The sequence below is a fragment of the Apteryx mantelli genome, chromosome 7, assembly GCF_036417845.1.
Source record: "Apteryx mantelli isolate bAptMan1 chromosome 7, bAptMan1.hap1, whole genome shotgun sequence".
Classification (NCBI taxonomy): domain Eukaryota; kingdom Metazoa; phylum Chordata; class Aves; order Apterygiformes; family Apterygidae; genus Apteryx; species Apteryx mantelli.
In genome coordinates this window covers 31,354,026-31,371,992 of record NC_089984.1, presented here as the reverse complement: position 1 = coordinate 31,371,992, position 17,967 = coordinate 31,354,026, and the positions used below count along the sequence as shown (strand labels likewise).

Here is a 17,967-nt window from a genome sequence, read left to right as displayed (position 1 = left end):
TTCTGTTAATCACTATAAGAAAGTCATTGCTCTGAAGATCATGCAATCCAAAAAAAGACTTTGTGCTTGTCAAAGGTACCGTGGGTCTTCCACGACCACAGCCCTTCGAGCATTTTGGCTTATGTGTTGTATGAAACACAACTCCTCCAGCAGCATGAGTGCTCTGCTTTCAGGTGATATGGCTGGAGTCTACAGCATGGTACTCACACAGAGAGAATGGCACCAGACGAGAGCCAGATCTATTCCTATAATCCTCAGATTTCCCTGTAAGTACCAATTGGGAACTATCAGCACAGGAACAGAGACCATGCTTGTCCCAAGCGGTATGACTGCAGTCAGGGATACGGCTGGTAAGATACATACATCTTCTGGTACTTACTTTCAGTTCCGCTGTCTTCTGCTGGACATCCTGCATCACTTCTTCAAACATCATATTGTGCTGCTCACTCTCCTGCATGAGCTTATTATTTCTAACCTGAAATTGCTCAAGTTCCTTGCCAGCTCTTTCATTCAAGATCTGTTAGATTAAAGAACAATCCTATTAATTTTTTCTAATCTGATTACAACATCTACGTATACATGAAGGCAGAACCTTCTGTATCCCCAGGAGATAAAAGCTGCTGCAGATTGTTGTCTGGTTAAAAACCACTCATTATTGCTGATGAAATTACTAATGTGAAATATGATAAATGTTCTTATTGGCTAGGGAAAATGATAATTTCTAATGAATAACACAGCTGGTGTCATTTCTTTCTGGGAGCTTTGTAGGTCTCCCTCACAGGTGGTAGATAAATATTTTAATTCCTGTTTGGCATTTGGCAGGCATCACATAACACAACAACTTGCTGTATATAATCACTACAAATGAATATGAGATTCAAATGACTTCAATCAGCAGAGGGCAGGGGAGCTCTTTATCTGAGCAAGCAAATCCTACATAAACATGCTTATAACATTTCTCTGAGCACACGGTTTGCCAAGACCAGGACACAACCATTTTCCTTTCTAATTTGTCTTCAGTCAAAAGCCCAGAACAGCAGTTTCATAGTTTATGTGGAGAACATATATTTCAATTTTGGAACTGCCAGTCTTTTCTTCTGCTTGATGGGACTTCCCCTAACAGACATTACACCATAAGTGAGGAAAGAATGATCATCATATTTTTGAGTTTAAGCATCCATGCGTGACAGACTGATAAAGTCAATATGTACTATGCTCTTAAAAAAAAATTAAAGGAAGGGAAGCAAGATCTCCCTCTTGTAAATGCATGCAGAGAGTGAAGACAATGCAAAAAGTGAAAATACTGTTTCTTGCATTACAAATGTCAGGATTACACTGTGTTTCAGGGGTTTCTTTCTTGAGACTTGGGCATGGGTGGGATGAAGCATATAGTTGCTGCATCAAACCATCTTCACTATTGCGCAAGCAAGGATACTTTATTATAAATTTGAGCGGAACAAGGGTAGGCATCATAGCCAGCTACAACTCAGTTGATAAACAGTAACCTTATTACGGTGCAATAGCTCAATCACCTTCGCTTGCACATCGATAACCTGAGTGTTGCCTCTGCTTTGGGGAGCCTTTCTGCAGCACACGATGCAGTGCCTCCAAAGACACCTCGTGAATCAGCAGGGGCAATGAAGATACTACAATCACCTCGCCAATTAGCCTAGGCACTGCACTTTATGTGAACTACTAGTGTCCAGGATAGGTTGAACATCCCTAAAATCTGCATTTAGAAAGCTTAAAAGGGACTAAAGAAAGGAGGAGGAAGAATGGAATGGAACCAGGAATTGTAGCTATCCCATTTAAAAAAATACGATTATGTCAGCAGATCATGGAGCTCTGCCCTCAAAAGCTGCATCCAATTCAGTCATCTTCAGAAAAATAATCAATCTTCTCTTTATCTCTTTATGTGAAGTATTTTATTAAGACTCCATGCTGACATAACAAAATAATTGTCACAGGCCTCTCCCCACACCAATTCAGGGACCTGAAGGGAAGGAACAGCCATAAATTTACAAGATGCACACAGCTCTCAAGGAAGTTTCCCTCGAGGTAGGATTGTTTTACAGTGATGAGATCTCTTCTGCCATTTACTGAAATTGCTTCTCAGAGAGTTTCTCAGAGTCAGGGGAAATAGACTGAAAACCTGAAAATTCAAACTCTTGCAGAACACTATGTTAGGACATTTCCAGATAAAGTGTTTGGAAACAGAAGGGGAGAAATCAATCAAAAAGGTGTACTAAGACAATTCTTTGCCCTTTGACAGCAACTATTCCACAAGCTCAAGAGGTTGGTAAAAGTTATTGTGACAAAGAAAAAAAGGAGTCAGAGGTAAAATGACTTTACCAGAGGTACTGTAGTCAGTCAGTGGCAAAACTGGGAATATATGCCAGAAACTCAACCTGGCAATCTCCTGCTACTGTCGTTAGATCACCCATGCTCTTCATGGATTTTGTCCTATTTGTTGTGGTCTTTTCAATATGATCTCCAATAAAGTCATCACGATCCAAGCGGAACACTACTGATTTCTATGAGGAATTCTATCTGAAGTCTGACAGCAAGCTTTAAATATTTATTTATTTATTAATAAAATAATACGTATATTAAAATGAATTATTTATTAAAATGTATTGACTCTAAAATAATCTTCCTCACTCTCCCTTCATGAAAAAGTCACTTTTCTTTTTATTTTGAAATCTGACCCTAATCTTAGACCTGATGAATATAGTGTGCCACATACCCTACCTTCTGCTCTTTTAGATGCTGTTCCACTTTTAGTTGCTCCTCTTTGTTTTTCTGCATATGTTGCTGTAAAGTTTTAATCTCAGCTTGCTTGTTATCCATTTCAGCTAGAAGATTTTTCAGCTCCTTCTCCATTTTTTCCTTCTTTCGAGCCTCTCGAGTTGCCTCATTCTGACGTAACTGGATTTCTTGCTGAAGCTGTAATAATAGACAAGACAAAAGTTAAAGTTCTGCTGCTTTTTATTCAGGAAAACAAGACTTCTGACCGCACCTTTTACTATGCTTAATTTTGAAAACAAGAGCTTCTATATTACTGTATCCATTACTAGATGGAATATGTAAGATCTTCTCAGAACTAAATACGTTCTCCAGTGGCTGAACTAAAAAACCTACATGAGGGATTCTATTTATTGATGACAAGAACTTTTTAAGCATTAGTCAGTCCATCCAAGCAGAAGGGTCCGATAGATTTCAGATGTAAAAGCATTCCTCTGGAGATACAGTGGCAGAAATGGATTTTCAGTTTTAAGTTACTTGTACAGTTGTATTTTCTGAATACAGACTTAAAACTAACTTGGGTTTCATGCTGTATTTCAAGTACTTTTATTTTGATTTTTCTATCTCACCAGCGGAAACACTTATCACACTGATTGTAAAGGAAAGGGAGAGACATCAGAACAATGTTCATTTTCACAACTGCTCTGTCTTTCTGCTCTCAAAGTTCCTCTGCAGGAACTTTGAAAGAGGAGCTTTCTCTCATATATAATAGACTGTCTTGTGACTTCTGTTCTCTCCCTCCCCAAAAATGTGATGGAGCAGAATCAGCAGAGAAGAGCCACAGGGGGGTTGATCCACATGAAATTGTTGAGTTCATCCAGGGATAAGCAACTGAAAGATGCTACTTGCTGTGTTAAGCCTGAACTAAAAATTCCTTTCCCTCTGAGTCCATAGATGAAAAGTTGCCAGAACTGACAGGGTCTTCAACAGGATCTTCAAAAAAACATAAGCAGTCTGAAATAAATAATTCTGAAGGAAAATAACTTCATACTGGGAGAATGGGAGGTGGTTCCACATGTTGTAACAATCTTGTAAGTTTAATGGCTGATGAAGTAAATGTCAGAGGATTTAAGCTGGCAAGATTCAGTATGTTTTGATGGGAGTTTCACTCTGCCCTCTTTTCTGCAATGCCTCACAAAGCTGTCAGAAAAGCAAAGATTTATATTCTCTTCTATTACATTCCCAACTATCTGCTTTAGAAACAGAAATTAGTATTGCACATGGAACCTGTGCTGATCATTACTTTCCTATTTGTGATTAATAAAAAAACGTAAGCCAAATGCTGTTTCCTTTTCTTGCTGTTATTTTTTTCAGTGGTCTTTTTCACATTTCCTCTTTCTCCTGCTGTCTTACTCCAACTCCTAGCTACATTCTGCTCTACATTCTTTTATTCCTCATTATTACATTTTTATACTTTGACGTATCAGCATTTTCTATTCCATTTTCCATCCTTTTGTGCTTTCTCTCCATTTAGTGAGTACCCCATTGATTCTCAGCCTTCTGCTTCTCTAGCTGCTATACACCTTTAAATGAACACATACATATCACTAAGTAAAGAAGACCCTTCTATTCAGATGGTTGGAAAAACAGAGAAACAAACTTAAAGAGGAGACAAAAAGAGCAAGGCTGAGATGGAATACAGCTGCTCCCCACAAACACTAGGGAGAAGATAAATTGCTTGAGCTAAAGAACAGTAGGTTTAAATTAGTGTGACAAAGACAGTAGGAGGTCTCTAACCATCAGAAAAGTGAGGTTCTGGAAAAGTCTCCCAAAAGCAGTAGGGGAGCAAACAGCCTAATTAGTTTTTAAGTCAGAATTTGATATCTTCCTAAAAATGATGATATGACATCATACAAACAAAAGCAGGGGACCTAGGATAACTATTCCAGGTCTATGTGCTAAGTAGTTGCTCAGAGGCATGAGGATTTACAATGCAGAAGAAAAACATCTCCAGTATGAAAGAGAACTATGATTCAGGCAGAGGAACCCTGGCACCACTCAGGGTATGGAGAAGCTGGTAGATGACAATATGCTTTGCAAAGGACATAGCCTAGAAATAGAGCAAAATATAAAACTCACTCATAACAGACTCCTTGCTGAGAACTCCTGAAAAGGTCTGAGATGTGAAATAACAGGTAGGAGCACAGTAGTCAATGGAGATTAATTGCAAAGGTGGAGAATGGTTCAGGACAAAGCCTAAAATCACCACCAGGTGACCTGCACTGACCTGCATTATGGATTGATCTGCCTCAGTTTTTGCTCTCTCTGTATCCTGTTGCTGCTCTGTGACTTGAGTTAGACTTTCACGTAACTTCACGACCTCTGACAAGAGTTGGTCTCGCTCTTTTGTTATGTCTTCTTTAAATTTTAGCAAATCCCGGACACTAGAAGAAAGGAAATAATAGTTGAACAGTGCCACAGACACTTTCTGTTCTTCCACCAATACCAAGATCTTCTGTGATGAACAGGAGCTTAAAAGTCTTTTGTTTCATTTTAAATTCCTCTTCGATTAGGCCTCCACTAGTCAATCAAACTATACGCTCTATCTACTGTAATCATTAAAGAGTCACCATCAAAACAGTTTTTAAAACTAACCAAGTCCAATAAATAACAAATAAATTTCTTGTTACTTGCCATCCTCCTGGGTCTGAAGAAACTTTTATTTTCCCAAAATGGTAACAGGGAACAAAACTCCCAGCCCACTGCAGAATTAGTCAGTGACCAAAAGCTTTTTACATTATTGCAAACAGCCTCTCTGCAACTCACCTATCTGAGCACCTAACTGGATAATGTCTCGCAGGCGCCTAACGTAAGAATAAAACAGACTCCATGTTTGGACACATTTACACTCTGAAAGAAAGTCTGAGCAGCGCAGTGTGGGTTCAAGTTCCACCTTAAAACCCAGGGTTATTATTCTGCATGACTTGGAAATGCTATATAGGACTGAAAGCCTACAAAGGAAGTGCCGAATCCCATGGCCTTATCCCTTAATAGAGTATTTAAACATTGAACTGGACAGCAACACAGAAGGAACTTGCAAAAGAAATCCTGAGCAGACAGGTCTCTGCAGCCAGCCAGGCAGCTGCCAACTGCAGGACTGAGGCCTTGACGAAGCCACAGCACCGGGCTCTTGCAGGTGAAAGCAAAAAGCAGCCACAGACAGCTGTTTTACTAGCAGCAGGCTGGTCGGCCAAGCCTGTAGGCCTGGGGAAACCTGTTACGCAGGACCAGAACAGCTCAGGGCCAAAAGGCGGAGGAGTGGATTTCTCAGGCATCTAGATGGTTTATGTGCTGGCACGGGTCTTGGAGGGGAAAAGTTTGAATGTACCGAAGGCCAAAACTGCAAACGCAGCTCTTGTTTATGCAGCCTGGTTACACAGTGCGTGGGGAGATGAGCAGGCCTCATGCACCAGCAGAGATCCTGCATGCAAAACGTAAATACCTTACACAGCGTGAATGTTTCAAGCCAGAACTAGCTGGGCTAACTGCCAGCAATCTGGATAGAAAACGCACAGGTCTTAGGGGCCAACATACTTAATCTCACCTTTGAGCTTGCACTTAATCTTGTAGCATAAACACAGCTGGAGGACCTGATGCTGAAAACACTAGATTTTGGGAAGTATTTAAAATCTGCAGGTCCTCAGGATCATTATTTTTACACATGGTAGTAACTAGAGGCTTCACCTAAGATTAGGGTCTCTCTATGCTCGTGACTGTAGAAGTATTCAATAAAAAAAACCCATATGTTAAAAATGTATAAATATAGAAGACAAAGAAGAATACAGACAGTGATGATGCCTTACAACAAAGCTGGGAACGGAAGAGAAGTCAAGTCTCCTGCTTCCTTGTCTTATCTACTTGACCCTGCTGCCATCACATGCAAAAATGTTCACAAGATCCTATTCTCAGAGACAGGGTGTGCTGAAATGCCAGTTAGATAAAACAATATGACAGATACCAAGGAAGTGCATAATACTGATTTTTATTTGATCTCTCAGCTTAATCCAGTGCTGAATGAACTCTCTCAGAGCCTGATTCTCTACTTGCTCATTGCATAAACACATATACCAATAAATGTGCACTCATGAGAAAAGTAAAACGGAGTAAAGACCTCTCTCTCTGATTTCCACTGTCTTTGTAGTGTTTAAGTAGCTAAGCAAGGTGCAGGATGACAGACAATCAGGTCAGGCTTTCCTCCTTCCTGGGGAAAACTTACTTGCACTCCTGACCTAGGGATAGTTCAGATCCTTGCTCCACTAATTTAGTTAGGCGCGCAATTTCCTCTCTCAGTGAAAGAATAGTTTCTTTCGCTTTCTCTTCCTTTTCATAAGCTGCATCCACCATTTTCCAGGCCTTTTCAATCTCCTAGGAACAAAACAGAAAACACTTACATAAATTAAATGGGGTTGAAAATGAACAACAAATTGAAAATTAATTACCTTGCATTTTGGTTAATTAAGAAAATAGATTTTCGTGTCTTTTCATGCTTAGATTCACAGCTGTTCTTTCTGCTAGTCGTGCTGTTCATTCGGACCAGCGCATATTAAACATTTTGAGACATTCAAGCTATGTCAGTTTACACCTCAAAAATCTAATACATTTTCTCTAGCACCCAGACCTTAACATTATCAAATCTCACTCTGTGAGGTTTTGGTTGTGTAAGTCCCACTAATACAAAGAATTTTACTGAACCTTCCAGGCCTACAAAGGCACCATCCACTTAAATAGCTTATTTATGTCTATAAAAATCTTATTATGACAATGAGCATCTAAATCACTATATCTGAGAGTAGAAGGAAAGAGATGTTACTCTGGGCTTTTGCTCCCTCTTTGCACACTTTCATCTGTGAGGACTTCATGTATTTTAATTTTAATTTTAATTTTAAGTGTATATTTAGACAAGTCACAATTCTGATGCCAAATTTCAGCACATGGAATTATCTGACTGCCAGGTTGGTGAGTCATTCACAAGCCCAGGGTCTGATATCCACAGAGGGACAGGGGATGAGGGTTCGTTTATTTTTTTAACTTCCTCTGCATCTCTCTCTCTCAGATCAGATCCTTAAGAATTACGGAGCAGGCTTATTGCTTTACAGATTCAAACATCAATAGGTGACTCCTCATGTTCATTTCAGCTCAATTCAGTTCCTGAATTCTGTGCTAAAAAGTTACATAAATTCAGAAAGTAACTGGACAAATCTGTGGAAGTCCTCAAAGACTCATTAAACAAAGACGACACTGCATCTAATTCATGAAGACCTTGAGCTGCAAATCACAGCATGCTTTCCTGTCTCTCTTATTCTTCTCTCAGCATCCGCTGTTGGCTGTGAACAGAATGCTGAACTTGATGGACACCTTCTCTGTCCCACGATGGCCGGTCTTCCATGCAGATTTAGACTCCTGCTGTGTCAGTGCAGCTCTACATAAGCATTAGGGTCTCCACAAGCAGAGCCAGATACAAACATCATTATATCAGGATCCCTTTCAACTCCTATGTGCATTGTATGAAACAGGGATTGGTTAAACTAAATATTGAAAACAACCTCCACAATGAAGAATGTCAGATATTTTAATTTATATCAAACTGCTCATAGCCATTCTTTATTTAAATTAACATTTTTGGTTCTAAAAATAAACCTATTTAACATTAAACCCCAAATGACGACAACCTATATAATGGTATATACTTAAAACACTTAGTGAACTCTTGTAAATTAAATAAATGTAATGCCAAGCTGTAATGCCCAAGTTAAATATTCAAGCAATTGAACTAGCAGAAGTCTTGCTGAAAAGCTATCACTGCCATAGTTGTTTCAAGCCAAGAGAGAATACATTTTCATTTTATTTATTTAACTTGTTGAGCACATCGAAATTTGAGAAACCAGCTGGAGTTTAAGGATCAGAGATGTGTGTTCTTATGTGTGCTCTTCTCCTTCTTTTCCCAGCCTATTAATAAAGAGTTAAATGGTGAGCTGTACTTGTTCTGAAACTCTGAAGGAGACTATAATCAGTTAAATTCACTATCTAAAAACAGTAGTTTCATTACTTAATAATTTACTTACTTCAAAATCTAATCTGAAAAATGTCTTTTTTCATTATGTATCAAGCATATTTAAAACAGTTTTAAATATTAAAATCTATTTTGAAATATTTTATATATTAAAGTTCTAATTTCCATTCAAATGCAGCAATGATCACACATCAAGTATTAAACACTATCTAGTAAATAGGAAATTTTTCATTCATTATTCTCTGACATAAAAATGTTAAATTACAAAATTTAAATAAATGTATGCTAGACTGAAATACTGGTACGAAGACAGAGTGTATCATCTTGGCTGGCAAAAAAGCATAAAATCTAGCTGTAAATAAACATGTTTCAGATTAAGCAACCAATAAGAAGCAACCAACCTTTCTCTAGAAAAATGCAAACGGAAAATAAGATTAAAAGTTGATTACTTAAATCAAAGCTTCCTTCTGGCTGATTAGATTGTGATTAAAATTGGTGAATTAAATTGCTATGATTGAAGTTTTGGGGGATAGAATTGGTGATTAAAATCAGTCTGCCCTTTGAGAAGTCTTTTTACTGGCTTCAGTGAAGGTTAGATTAGGTCCTTATTCTTGTATCTGTACCTTGTTCTGGTGCATATTCACAAAAGGGATTCCCTGAAGTCAGTGAGGCCATTCAGATAAGCAGTGACTGCAGGTCACCTTAAGATGTGCTTTCTGAGCTTTAGCCTGCTTTTGCTGTGTGTCACAATAATTTTTAGCAATAGGGTTAGCAGGCACAGATTATGGTCCCTGTTAACAGGCAAAATCTAAATAAGAATTTGCTACAGTCTTCAGCATCAGCAAAATTGGGCTTTGTTCTAGTTGTTCGTTTCTTTTCTTTTGAATAGAGGAACGATAGATTGCTTCCTTTAAATTCAAAAGTAAAGAGGAGGAAAGTTCTGACTGGTGGATGCCTTCATTAAAAAAGTAATCACATCATTGTTACTCAGCGGAGAGGTGGCACGGAAAGAATGCAGAGCGTGTTGGAATCACAGGGTGACTGCAGTGTATGGTTAGGTGCTAACATGCACCGCAGTCCATTGCATAGTTTGAGAGGGAAGCGCGCTGGATGTTTGCAGTCAGAATCATTCAAAAATTTTTGGAGAAGTACTCCGGAAAATGTGAAGCAGACTTCACAAAGTGTGACTGCCTTATTTTATTTTTATTAAATAGCCCAAAAGATCACATCAGTTTAACTGCTCAAAGACTGCGAATTAATGACATGCTTACTTAGTGTATTGGATTGATGGTCCTGGAAATTGAAAACTTGGTAACTCCAAGCAGGGCAGTACGAGCTCCTGTAAATTCCCCCTCTAGTGTTCTTCCCCTGCGACCTTGTGGGACAGTGTCCCTATCAGTGAAAAAGAGAGTTGTATTTCCCTGCTGTTTGGTTAGCTCCTCCAACACAACTGGCAACAGCAGGCTGTTTTGTGCAATGTACTAAAACTACAAAACAAAGCACTGAACAGATATCAGACAAAACCAGCTATTGATTATTATTGATTTGGGTCCTATTAGCAATTGATTTGGGTAGTTCAACCCTCCCTAAACAAATCCTACTGATTACAGTAAGGCTTCACAGGGAGAAAGATTTTGCCTCTGCAGCTCAGGCTGTAGACCTGGAGCCTTTATTTGGATCTGAACCAATGACCTAGAAAAGGAAAGCTGTAAACCTGTTACCTTGATGGCCCATCAATCACCATGATTCAGGGCTTTAATTTGAAGCAACTATACAATTTTTACAGGAACAGCCCCACCAGGATTCTCCTATCTCGTGCAGAAAATGAAACACTGGAACACATTGTTGGTTTAATTTAGTGCGGAAGATCATCATCTTTACTATTTGAGTGCTTGAACCTTTCTCAGCACTTGCCTCAGGCACCTGTGAGACACATTTTTGTGCGCTAGTAAAATTATAGTGAAATACTACAGCTGTAATAGAACTCCTCTTTGGAAAGGAGAATAATATGAAATGTGAAGGGTACGCCAAACACAACCCCAAAACATGACAAGAACATTTTAAACAACATCCAAACAACTCATGAACTTTTAAAAGAAAAACTAATTCTTGTAGCTAAATTGAAAAAAAAATCACTGTTTTTTACCTGGCCCACAGCACACCTCTAGAATTTAAAGGTCTTATGCTGGACATTGTGTGTTGTTTCTAATAGGATCATACTATCAAAGAGCTTCTTTACTACAAAATCTCTCAGCTGCTTCAATAGTGGATGCTATTGCTAAACTGTACCTTGCCTTAGCTTCAAACTGGCTACTCAGACTGGAAAGGCCCTTATATTTCCTACTCTTCCACTCCTCAGTTTCATGACATTGCTAAGATGATGTCTCTTCAGCTCAGGAACACCTTCAAGGATTGCCTCTGCTATTGTACCCATTCAGAGTATTGCCATGTACTAACAGAAAGAGAATGATAAGGAACATTGCAGCTCTTGACAGCCACCTACCAGGTTTTGATTAGAAGCAGTGAAAATCAACAAGATTTTCTAGGCAGCTTTCATCCTCCTTGAAGATGCTTTGAGCAGCCTCGTGAGCTTGCAAGCTGCAGACTTGGAATGACAGTACTGCCAGTTATATTTACTCAGAGTATATTTTCTTCATAATTCCAAGGACAAGAAACTTAATTTTAAAGAACTTCTTCCCTTTCTCTAGTGCTCATAGAACACTCTCTATTGTTAAAATGAATTTATTTTACTGGAACAAAATAAGTCTATAGTGTAAAGGACAGTAATCATTCTTTTGAAGCATTTAATAATAATTGTAGCCTCTCCTGTCCTAAGAAAAATAACATTTAACTAAAGGGCATGGGGGTTTCTCAACTAACTGCTAAATTAAAGTCTGTCTACATACCACAGCTTAAGCTTTTAAAACCATCAGAAGGAAAAAGAGCTCAAAATACAATCTTCTGATCATTTGGCAGCTTTAGTTACGGCAATCAAACCTCCGTATAAGACTAAAAACATTCACTGCTCTTTAGAGAGCCAAGCACTTTGACAGAGTTCAAATCAAAGAACATAGAGTAAATTGGTAAAATCATACTGAAATGCTGTATAGCATTCCTTTTCAAACACACCATGAACCATTTATTTAAATGAGCTGATGACACTTCCCTGTGGAGGAATGGTTAAGCGAGAGAGGGCATGATCTGATTGGGATGAGCAATCCCATTCTCCGGGTAAGGGAAGGAATGTAGGCCAAGGCGAGCGAGCCTTGCAGCGGCCGAGCGAGCCTTGCAGAGACCTTGAGCACTACAAAAGAAGGTATTCACAAAACTGGTAAACAAGTCTGGACGGAACTAGGTTCCATAAATGTCGATGGAGTGCGGACAGCAACCTTGCACCAATCATATATCCACTTTATGTGCGTGGACAGAAACTGTAACCAATCATGTAACTATTGCTAGCGCATGCATATTGCTTGTCGATATATATACTTTGTGTAAGTTCTAATAAAGGGAGAACGACCATACTCATATTGAGACTCATCGTTACTCCGGGCCCGTTCCCCCCACTCCGACACTTCCCTCGTGTACAACCCATATTGCAGCAAGTAGGCAGATTTTTCATGTTCTGGCAACAGTTAATGTCCAAACAGCACTTCAGAAATACTAACTAATTCAGTCTCAAAAACTGTATATTAGGTACATAATCGAGGCACAATAGTTTACAGATGAGAGAAAGCTTAAATACAAATAATTAGTGAGTACTCAAAAGCCAATAGATTCATCTTAGTTTTAGCCCAGTGCAAATAAACACAGAATCTGACTGAGAGGAGTGAAAATACCAGGCTAAGGAAAGAAAGCAATCGGTAGCAAGGCAGAGGTTAAAGTACAGGAGATGCTCTATACTTAATCTTCTGGCTAGTTCTCTACATAAAATAAAGTGTTCTTGCAGCTGCTGTTCTTTTCACCGTGTTTTCCATTAGCCATCTAGGTCATATTTAATTCTATTGAAAACCTTACCCTCTTCATTGATGATATAGATACCCGATCATCTTTAGAGAGCTTTGTGAGTGCAGCTACTTTAGATGAATTCACCACAAGCTCAGCATTCAGCTCCCTGCACTTTTCCATGAGACGTTTTTCATTTTCATGAGACTTTTTCATAACAGCATGGAGCTTCTCATATTCTATTCGGAATTTCTCCAGAGTTTTATCTCCCTTAAGTAGTTCGATGACTTCTTGGAAGTCTTTTTCAAGGACTTCAACTGCACTTTCTTCTAGACATGGTTTATCAGACTTTTCCTGAATGAAATGAGATAGATAATTAATAACATCTCACTTATGACCCCAGAATATTAAAAAAAAGCATATATGGAGTGTGTAACAGTTCCCTAGTAAGAAACCATGACAAAGATTTCTGTAATAGCAGCTTTCTCACTACCATATGATACTCACATTGCAGGCTATTTTTTTAAAATAGATCTCCACTGATTTTACTGAAATAACTTGTGCTTTAACAGTCAGAGCTCCTGTAATTGAGCACCATGACTACTTTAAAGATACATCTAAAAAAAAGCCATCATTGTGATAGCGTTTAAATAATACATCAACTACCCAGGCAGCCCAGTATTTTAGCCCCAGTTCTTCCCAGTTCTATAAAGTCTGATTAGGTTGTGCTTTGTATGAAGATAGTGTCAGCAAATCACTTTCATATATAGGTATCCAAAAACTCCAGTAACAACAATACAGGCCAATCCATCCTCTGCGGGAAGAGCTACTTCTAAAAACTTATCACACAGGGAATTTTTGGTCTAGCTCAGTTCTGAAGCCAAATTTTGCCACCAAACTCCACCGTTATTTTTCCGAGCAGCCTGCAGTCGGCCTACACGATGGCCTTCAGCAGCACATAGCCGTAGCCAGCCAGCTCAGCAAGGCCGCTCCTCAGAAGCTACCTCCAACTGGCAGAGGTGAAAGCAGCTTGAATATTGGAAAACACACTCCTGCTGGTGCAGAAAAATGTTCTGTGGGTCACAGCGGAAATTTGGGGCCTTCATCCATTCAAAATCGGGTTGGTGGTCATGACAACGCACTGTGTACACGGGTGAAGCGCTGGGGCAGGCTCGGTTTCTCATTTTTCTGTCATTCTCCCCTCTGATGCCGAACCTTTAATTCTGATCCCCTTTCCGCTCGCGATCGCAAACAGGGGAGAGCAAAGAGGGAAGAATCACACCCACGAGCTCGTGGGCAACAGGCATTTCTAAAATTTAAAGAGTTGCGAGCAGCGTTTTCCGCACCTGCTTTCAACGAGCGACCTAACCGTACCCGCTTGGCGGAAGCAAGGTGCCCCCGAAGCCGGTGTATTTGGGCCGGGGAGCGTCGCCCCCGGCTCGGCCCGCCCCGCCATGGCGGTGCCGGGGGGGGGGGGGGAGGTGGGGGAGGGGCTCACCTCGGCCATGGTGCCGGCGGAGCGCGCGGGCCGCCGCGCCGTGTGCGCCGCGTGCGCCGTGTCCTGGCAACGGCCGCGGGGCGGGGCGGGGCCCGGCGGGGCGGGAAGGGAATTTCTGTCTGCGCCATCGCGGACGTTCCCGCTCCTGGCTGGAGCGCTGGGGGCTCCCTGGTACCCGAGCGGTGCAGGCAGGTCGGCAGGGTCCGAACACGCTGCAGAAAGAGTCAGACTTTCACGCGGGGCAGCGGAGGAGGCAGGGATGTAGCAGAATAAAATAAAACGGGATTTGCATGGTTCAGGGGCAACCTGCTGGGGTACTTTGCGCAGCCTCTCCCAGACAGCACCTTTCCCCAGGAGCCATGAAGCCTCCCCCTGAGGCAGCTACTGCTGCCGAAATAATTATTTTACTCTCCATCCGTGTGCGAGCGATCAGTGGCAGCAGCGGGGTCCCAGCTGGGACTTTCGGGGGAAGTCACTTTCCATACACGAGCAGAGAGGTGGCTTTGGGCACATCGCAGGAGGCCCGGCCATGCACAAGGCAGGGATTTGCATCACGGACACATGATGTCCCGCTGGAAATAAAGCAGTGGCTCACGGAGCCCAAAGTCTGGATGATATAAAGCGTGATATAAGCCAAGGGAACCTCGGACAGCCATTGTGTGCTTTAACAGCTGTGCTAAAGTAGGAATCAGTTACTGCTTTTTGCCTCTAGCTAACCCTTGAAATAGATGCTTTGTCTCCATGGTGTCAGGAGTTGTATCTGTTTCACCTGACACCTTTTTAGGGTAGGGAATATGTTATCCCATATGCTTGTACCCTCCTTAGCGCGCGGGATGGTGGTTACGACCGTGAAGTTACTCTCAAAGCCAGTAACGACACGGGAGCGCTTTTCCTCTTCCTGGTTTAATGAGGCATCAACAGTAGTCTCTCATTTTGCCAATTAGATGGTAAAATAGGTAATTTCAAGTGGGTACTTTCAAATGGCCCGATTGTACCATTAGAATGGGAGGATAATACGCATTTTATAATGTACTGTTTATGTGTATGGCTTAATTTACAAAATGTCCTTCATGCTGAAACAGTTTCAGTCAGTTCAAAGCACACATCTAATGAACAAATGAATGAATGAATAAATAAATAAATAAAAGTACCTTTCCAAGGTTTTCCACTCTTCTTTTTCCTTGTTTTCTTTTGTACTGGTGTTTCTTACACAATATAAATACCAGGGAGATGATAAGGATAAATTCCTTAATCCTAGGTTCTCAGATTGTCAAGAAGTCCGAACTTTTAGACCCTTAATCAACAAAATAGTTGCACGTGTAAAGAACAATTAAAAGACGTGATTTTAATTTTGATAGCAAAATCCTGCTGGAGGAAGAGGATAGGCTCAAGAGTATAAAGACGGATTATACAATATAACAAAACAATTTCAAATATCTTAAATATGTATCCTGGATATGTATCTTGATGATACCTCTCTTAGGGCTATAAAAACAAAACAGGAATGGAAACTAGTGAAGGGAAGTACTTCTGTGCTTCAGGGTCATGTTTATGCTTGTGGGTAGCACCAGAAATGTGTCAAAAAATGATATCCTCGTATTAAGGAATACCCGTGGTCATATATTTTTCAAATTCATGGTGACTTGTGTCCTGCGAGACCCTCTAATGGTGATTGTATAGGCTGGTCTTCACAACAGGTGCCATTTGAGCTAAATTAATTCAAATTCAACTAGTCCACCATGGGGGTAGCTGCACCTGTAGCTGCAGTGTAGACGCAATGGGGTGACAGTGTTAGGAGTCTGCGGTAACTCAGTCTGAAGCCTGTGTCGGATAAGCCAGCCACCACAAATTAAAACACCACAGCTCATACCACAGAGTTTTAAGTGTAAACAGGTCAGAAATCCAGGACAAACCCCAATATGTACTTTGAATTGGTTCTGCAGTGACAGCAAGCCCATGGAAAGGACTGATGGGTTAATGACTGAGGGAAAAACCTCAAGAGGACACCTGGGTTTCTACCTTATCAAGAACATCCTGCAGTTTGGGATGAGCCATTTAAAATTCCCTGTCCTTTATATTCATCAGAAAAGTGGAGATAATCTGCCCGTCTTGCAATAGTGTTGTGACAGTCATGTCTGTAAATGATGCGCTTATGTAACCAAGTGAAGAGAGCAAGACAGAAAGGTAGACAGGATTGACCTCATCAGGTGGGATCACTCTAAACCTCTCTTGTAAACTGAGCCTGTGTTGATAGCCCCATGAAACTCTGTATACTAGCAAGAGCAAAAAACTCACTCAACCGTAGAAGAAGAAAAAAATCACCTTCCAAATGTAATTTCATTAACAGCAAGGACAAGCTTGACCCAGAAAGTTTCAGTTCATGTAAAGGATTGTTATTTATTTCCCTGAATAACTGACTTTTTTCAGGAGAGATGTGTATTTTATGGTGAATTAACAGAATCACCTATTTCACCAGCTGCATAAAAGAGATGGTCACAACAGTATGTGTGAGTGTGTACAGAAAGGGTTACTAGAAAATAAATATTTGCTTACTGATTTATTTGAGGTCACAACCCTCAGGCAGTTAATTTAATGCAAGTTTTAAACTAGCAGCGTAAGAGTGATAACCCATCACTTGCTGAGTGTAAGGATTTATGGGCTTCTGCAGAGATACAAATAAATAGAGTAACATCTCATCATAACATCACCTAGGAGAATGTAAGCAATTTGGGGCAGGGACTGTGACCTTAGATGTCTTCTAGAAAGTGTAAATGAACCTTTTGGACACTGGAAGGTAATGATAAGAAGAAGTAATAACAGAAAACCCAAGAGTTGGGGGTTGAAATGTGCTTCCTTTCACGCCATGCTGTTTTAAGAAAGAAAATCACTAGGTGGCACTCCACCACTGCAGTGATTTGATAAACTGCCCCCTAAATAATAGCTATTTTCTGCCCTTTTTATATTTTTGAAACATGTTACAAATATTAATAAATATCATGGAGACATAATGGTGGGATTAATATATAATCATGGATGAGGTCCTGTATTTGCATTAAAATGTTTTTAATTTTGTTCAGCCCAAATAATCAATAAATCAATGGGAGACTACCATTAAAGAAAGCAAGATTTGCCTCAAAATTGCTAAGATTAGAATATTACTTTTACATATGTTACAAATATTACGACTATATTGTGTAAAATATATAAATATTACTTCTCTAAATGCAAGTCTTGTAAATTCCCCAGTGATATGGGAATCCATCATAATCTTACAGCTTCATACACCAAAGAATATAAGGTTGCTGTCTCTGGGCTGATGTTCTGGCATCTACAGAAGACACACAGGAATCCAGTATGCCTTCTCATAGTTAAATTGGTTCTGCAGTATTAAAAGAAACAAGAGCTTATTAAAAATACTTCTTTTTTTCCCAGTCCCTGGGAAATGCTGTGCAGTCTTTGATCACTTAATTTCCCAATTGATATTTTTCTATTTGATTCTGGAGAATTCTCTCCTTCTGTCATTTTCAAACTACATGGTAGTTTTATGATGTGAACACTTGTTCAGTTTAAATTGGACTGAGGCTTCCTACTCTGTTCATGAAGGTCAGGCAACAGATCTCAAATGTCAGTAACCTTCAGTCATGTTGGACACTAGAGCTGAGCCAATGGTCTCAAGAGAAAGAAAAGTACCATATCCCATTACTGTTTT

At 40.1% G+C, this 17,967-nt stretch overlaps 1 protein-coding gene across 1 annotated transcript in view; it reads right to left on the bottom strand.

The window, feature by feature from the left end:
* Positions 1-14,330, bottom strand: part of CFAP58 (cilia and flagella associated protein 58) — a 59,678-nt gene extending 45,348 nt beyond the window's left edge. Inside the window, exons 1-6 of the mRNA XM_067299555.1 lie at positions 14,259-14,330; positions 12,833-13,114; positions 7,022-7,170; positions 5,033-5,189; positions 2,752-2,946; positions 380-517 (exon numbers count right to left, since the gene is read on the bottom strand). Of these exons, the coding sequence (XP_067155656.1) occupies positions 380-517; positions 2,752-2,946; positions 5,033-5,189; positions 7,022-7,170; positions 12,833-13,114; positions 14,259-14,267 (930 nt within the window). The 5' untranslated portion in view covers positions 14,268-14,330. The remainder of the gene's footprint in view (positions 1-379; positions 518-2,751; positions 2,947-5,032; positions 5,190-7,021; positions 7,171-12,832; positions 13,115-14,258) is intronic.
* Between the last annotated feature and the right edge of the window lie 3,637 nt (positions 14,331-17,967).